The 5,820-nt window shown below is 46.4% G+C and overlaps 1 protein-coding gene across 1 annotated transcript; it reads left to right on the top strand.

The window, feature by feature from the left end:
• Nucleotides 1–469: 469 nt before the first annotated feature.
• Nucleotides 470–2,090, top strand: H257_19117 (hypothetical protein; the record flags this gene model as incomplete). Its single annotated transcript, XM_009848264.1, has 2 exons — nucleotides 470–560; nucleotides 628–2,090. 2 exons carry the CDS (start codon nucleotides 470–472, stop codon nucleotides 2,088–2,090), a joined length of 1,554 nt encoding a protein of 517 aa, XP_009846566.1.
• Between the last annotated feature and the right edge of the window lie 3,730 nt (nucleotides 2,091–5,820).

The following is a 5,820-nucleotide window of genomic DNA, read 5'->3' as shown; positions in this document are numbered from 1 at the left end:
GCGAGGGCAGTATAGCATTTTTATATTTTTATAAGCGATCACTTCGATTTATAGTTTGTACAGAGAATCTGGTCAACGGAGTCGCATTTTCCAAAAACTCGTCTGCGAATAAAGTCCCTCGTTACATTTGTTAGTCACTCAGTCATTTCTTAAATCATTCCGCACTAATTGTATCGCTGGATATTATGCAATTTGACAACGTGGTTTTGTAAAATAGTATAACTTATCTTCGGCTACAGTAGACTCGGTAATGTCAAGAGGTCTATTGTGAAACAGTATTCCTGAGAATAGAAACAGTAGTACTGTTTTAATCGTAAAAAGATTGTTTACGCGAAGGCTTTGTCGGCCAAGACTTCATTGTCAGCCGCAGTGACTACGGTACTTGCGACTGGCACAAATTCATTTTGTGATTTGTCTTTCCATCGGACTTCGCCAGGTCCGTCAAGTTGAGACACAACAGGACGCCATGATGACGTCAAGCTCCGCCGACCAAGGACCGGTGCGGCGCTTCTTGGACGGTGACGACACTGGCCCCAAGGACATGCGTTTGCAGAGCACAGGTACACTGTAAATGTATGGCTACCCATTTACTCCATAAGTCTTCTTACCCTTATCCTTGATTCGCAGAAGTTGTCACCCTCCATGTTGTCGACGTCCCAGCCGATACTGACGATGATGATCACTCCAAGCAATCCGCGAAGCTACCCCATGGCGACAAGCCGCCACCACTCCTGTGGTGCGACGGCATTCGTGGCGTGGCGTCGCAGATCGTGGTCACCTTCCACTTGTTGTTCTGGTTCAAGTTCCTGGAACAGTACGCCGACACAACATGGTACCACACGCTGCGTGCGGGCAATGCGGCCGTGGAGATGTTCCTCATTCTGTCCGGATTCGTCCTCACCGTTCGTTTCTTCGCCCGCTTGCAAGTCATCGAGCGCGCTGTCGCCAACGGGGACGCCACCACCGTGCGCCTCGTGTATGTCGATGCGTATCTGTCGATGGCGTCCACGGGTGTCCGCCGCATCCCTCGTCTGATGGGGCCGGTTGTAATCAGCACGGTGCTGCACATCTTCATCTCTTTGTACCGGGGACATGCAATTGCGCCACTGGCCCTTGTTGAAGACGTCCTCAAGACCCTGTTTGTGACCTTCCCGCCGTTTAACTTGACGCTGTGGACATTGCGCGTGGAACTAGAGGGGTCGCTCTTTACCATGGCGGTGTGCGTGATGCTATCCAAGCTGCGATACCGCCACCGCGTCGTGGCGTGCCTCGTGGCCCTGCCAATCTTCCACAACCGGTTCGGTAACTGGACTGGCAGCCAGAGTCACTACTTTGGCTGTTTTGTGCTTGGAATTCTTGTGTCTGACATTATCAACAAGCAGCAGCATCAACTAGCTCATGGCCCCTTACCATCTTCTGTTTCCCGTCATGAAGCAACCGTGTTTCCCCGCACCCCCCCCAACACGGTCGCCGCGTCAATGGAATCACTGGGATTATCCTTCTGCTACATGATCTATCATGCCTGGCAATCCGTCCACAGCACATGGAGCGCCGTTCGTCGATGCATCCACCGGTTACCTTCGCGGGCAGAGCACATTGTTACAAACGCGGCGTACTCGTTGCTATTTCTATTTGGCTCGTGGCTGTTCATCTACCGACCAGAGTATGCCGCCAACTACGGCGGTGTCGATACGCTCATCCGCTTAATATTTGAAAAGGAGCATGCGCGGATGCTGCATCGACTCGGGTCGGTGCTCATACTGTACACCGTGTGCTGGTCGGCATGGCTCCAACGAGTGTTTCAAAGCCGGTTGTGCCGGTATTTGGGTCGCATCTCGTTTTGCGTGTACGTTGTGCATTGGCCCATTATGGTGTTAATGGGGGATTACGTCAAGCCCTGGGCCCAAGGACAGGGCTGGAAGGAAGAGACGGGCAAAAGACTCGCAGCGGCGGCATGTTATGTGGCGTCACATGCTGTGGCCCATGTAGCTACTGTGTATGTGGACGAGCCATACGTGAAATGGCTGAGGGCGCTAGAACGACGACTCGAAATGAACATCTCCCCCAAGCCCTTTCCTCGTCATGGTTAGGGAACAACAACCAATGGTTTGCCAGTGACGTTAGTACAAAGCATAGCACTGTGTACAGTACTTCAAAGTAATATATTATTACCGGTATGCAACGTAAACAATCAATTCACAATCTACTACAGTGTGTAAGAACAAATCAAAAGTCACCAAAATCAATACGAAGAGGAGCAAAACCCCATTTAACGCAATATTATTCCCCCTTCATTTTCAATCGGGTGGTATATTGTACTGTTAAAATGCATACATACGTAGAATACATACTGTAACCTATGCAAATCAATTTGCTTCCTTTTGTACTAACGTGACGGATCAGTGAGCAGCCGAATGACTTACCCAGTAGAACTCCAGAAATGATATGATTGGATAAAATAAAAGCCTGCAACAACTAATACCTTCAAACATTTATGGTGCGAAAGAGTACAAATTTATGAGGGGTTCAGCTTGTTTCAAATCAAAATGCCGCGAAGACGTACAATAGTACACAGCTGGTCATAGCAGACGTAATCTCCTAGAAGCTAACAATTCCTGCTGCTGTTGACGCATATTCGATTCCTCAGCGATCGCTTCGCACACAGGGTGGCGAATGCTAAACGCATGGACACTGCAGCCAAGACGATGGGACCACCGCCTGTGTTACCACAGCAGTTACGAAGACGACCTCGTCACACGGATTCTACAATGGAGCACGACGTCCACCCTGTGAACCGCACCCAGATCCTCGTAGTCTGGGTTGCCTTTTGGCACTTTTAGTCTCTGCGATTTATTCGCCAAGTCCCGTTTTGCCTTTGACACTCCTCTTATCTGTGAGAACCTTCGTGTCGAAGACCCCTCACAGTCTTTGCCAAGTGGGGTGACTGTCAAGAGGGGCACTTTGGTCTGTCTGCTTTCGCCTTCTTCGCCGGGTTCAGACGTCCGGATGGTTAAAGCCAGTCCGTTAAGTCACTTCTAGTTTCGCTCCCGACCACGCAAGTGTTCCTCGTGCTCTACTCTTTCCTCGTCCTCTTGACAAGGTGCCCGCCATAGGTTTTTTTCCTTTCATATTTTATTCAGACCCAACACGGGGTCCTTTACATGTGTGAATAAATCGCGGTAAAACCATTACTGTTAATATCCCTAAAATTTCCTGTGATTCCCTAATTCTTCTTTGCAAAAACATTTGACTCGTAGCTTATAACTTCTATTTATCCGGATGCATTGAATAGGGTAATTATCTGCCTCCTCTGTCCGGATACTGCAATTCTCTCATCTGGCCCAAAACCAGTGACTGTGTGTTTAACTGCACCGGTCACACAGAGAGCAAAGTGGCCGCTATGGGTCTATACCTCGACACTCTTGACGAAGCGGATGATGAGCTAGGCCAAGCAAGGCTCATCAGACGGCGAAGGCGCTGCTGACATTTCCTGTGAGGCCAGTTCAGATGATGACGAATCATCAGATTACTCGTGCCAAACACCATCGCTAAAGCTAGATAACATCTGCTAATCCTTAAAATATACTCCGAGTACTTCGAAGTACTAGTACTATGTAGTATTAATATTAATATATCAAATTGTTACAGGTGTAGTCACACAATTATCTCATACCTTACCTTGTCTCAACCTATAATTTTCTGCAATGAAGTAAAAAGGGTTGTGGATGCTCTCGACCACTGTTAGCTAAAGATGAACCAATTTAAAATTTGTCGAATCACAATTCGAAACTTAGTCACCAAGTCATTCGTTTGAAAAATCATGTATTGGTAAATATATCACCATTTAACCAATGATCCTGTGAGCGAATATATTTCTCGGTCATTGGGTAAAACATTAATAACTTTGGAAGTCTCTCGTTCACTTCCAAAAACGCAATGTAGACTTTTCGATTTACGAAGGACAAATGGATTGTAGTACTGATTTCCACCCTTAAACGAAACGGAGCAAATTATGCGATTCACACAGTAAATTAACTCTTACAGGTATTTGCAGGATGTCTGGACCAACTATTTATACATGCATTCAAGCGCTGGACATCTCCAAGTCAGGCTGAGTATGCCAGTGCGTCTCCAGCAGTTTCTTACAGTGGAAATGATGTCATCCCATTTCAATGCCAAACGATTCAAGTGTTTGAATATTGAAAAGTCTTCACCTTCCGATATGGTTGGATAATATAAAGTTTCAAAAATATCAAGTTTACCCCGTTTCGTTTAAAAAGGGAGATTAGTATATAATTTCCATTCAAAATTGCATAAAATGATTTTGTCCATATTAAAATTCACAAGCAAAATTAACATACAAAGAGCAAGTGTCTGTTGGAGCTTTCATACAATGGTACTGTACAGTAGCCATGCATGGTCACAACTGTCGAGGTCCTAGACGACGCCAACGTTCTACACGCCATATTGGGGATGGTTTTGAGGCCAATTATTCCTTTCTGGGGGTACTCATCGATGTATTCATGTGTGTGCATGATTATTCGCAAGCCTTTCGATTCGGATACCGGTACATGACGTGGAGGAGCAATGCCCAAAATAGTTGGTTCTTCCTAATTCTTCCTACCAGAGATATGCACTGTAACTACAGTACTTCAGCGCTACTACGTAGTACAAGAGATTGGCCAAGACGTCTTTTAGCAGTAGTCAAATACTACTAATACGTAGTAGTACCACTTAATAAGAGAGCTCTTTTGGGCATGTAATAAGAGAGCACTTTAGGCGAGGGCAGTATAGCATTTTTATATTTTTATAAGCGATCACTTCGATTTATAGTTTGTACAGAGAATCTGGTCAACGGAGTCGCATTTTCCAAACTTGCTACGCGCCAAATGTAGCGATGTGACAGGTGGGGTAACGCCTTGCCACCACCTTGCCCGCACGAAGCTCCTAAGTACCTGGCTCATGACGCATCCTCCTAGCTAATGCTTGCCTGGGAATGTGTCTCAAGGGCAAGTATGGCTTAGAATCGTTAGCCTAGTGGAAGTTCCCCAATGTCTCAACCGCACCCGCATCCTTTGTATACAAAAGTGTATATTAGTGTAGAAGTAGTGAAGTAGATTAAGAAGATTTCATATTGATGAGGATTAAGGAGATCTTTGTAGATCTTCAGTTAATTCATTGTGCATTTTGCCCTCAACTACACACGCTTCCTCCCGCAGTGCTACAATTGGTAGCACTTCCTGGTTTCCTCGCCCAAGCCCCGTCAACCCGCTGTACTTAGCCAGTCTTCTTAGACGGTTGTTGTGGTCGTTTGCAGAGTCTACACATCGCCAAAGGTTTTAAAAACGTGGTCTTTGCTTCCCGTTACCTGGGGATAGTCTCAGAAATAAAATCCATACACGTTCTAAGTGATCTGCTAGTGTATGCCCCGTAGTAAGACCCGCAAGCGTCAACTCGCGGTCACAAAAGACATCGGCGAACTATTCGACTATCCGGATCTGCCGGTTAAGCTACGCCAAAACCTTTACGTGTTAACCCGTCACCAACGCGTGGTTATCAACGAGTTGCGTGCCCAGATCCCTGAAGTGAAGAACTCAGACGCTCGCAACGCCATCCAAGAGATCATATTGATCCACCGGAACGACCAAACCGAAGAACTGATTGAAGGAGTCCTCGACCGCAAGATACAAGTGTACCACAAGACCCGCAAGATCATGGCTGAAGCGAGAGTAGATCGAAGTTCGAAGTAGAGTAATTGAATTTCACCAGAATTACAAGATGGGTGAAGTTTTGCGCACAATGGCAGAATCCTTTCAGCGA

The sequence above is a fragment of the Aphanomyces astaci genome (assembly GCF_000520075.1).
Source record: "Aphanomyces astaci strain APO3 unplaced genomic scaffold supercont1.358, whole genome shotgun sequence".
Classification (NCBI taxonomy): Eukaryota; Oomycota; class Saprolegniomycetes; order Saprolegniales; family Verrucalvaceae; genus Aphanomyces; species Aphanomyces astaci.
The sequence above is the reverse complement of the archived record's forward strand: the minus strand, read 5'-3'. Positions and strand labels throughout refer to the sequence as shown.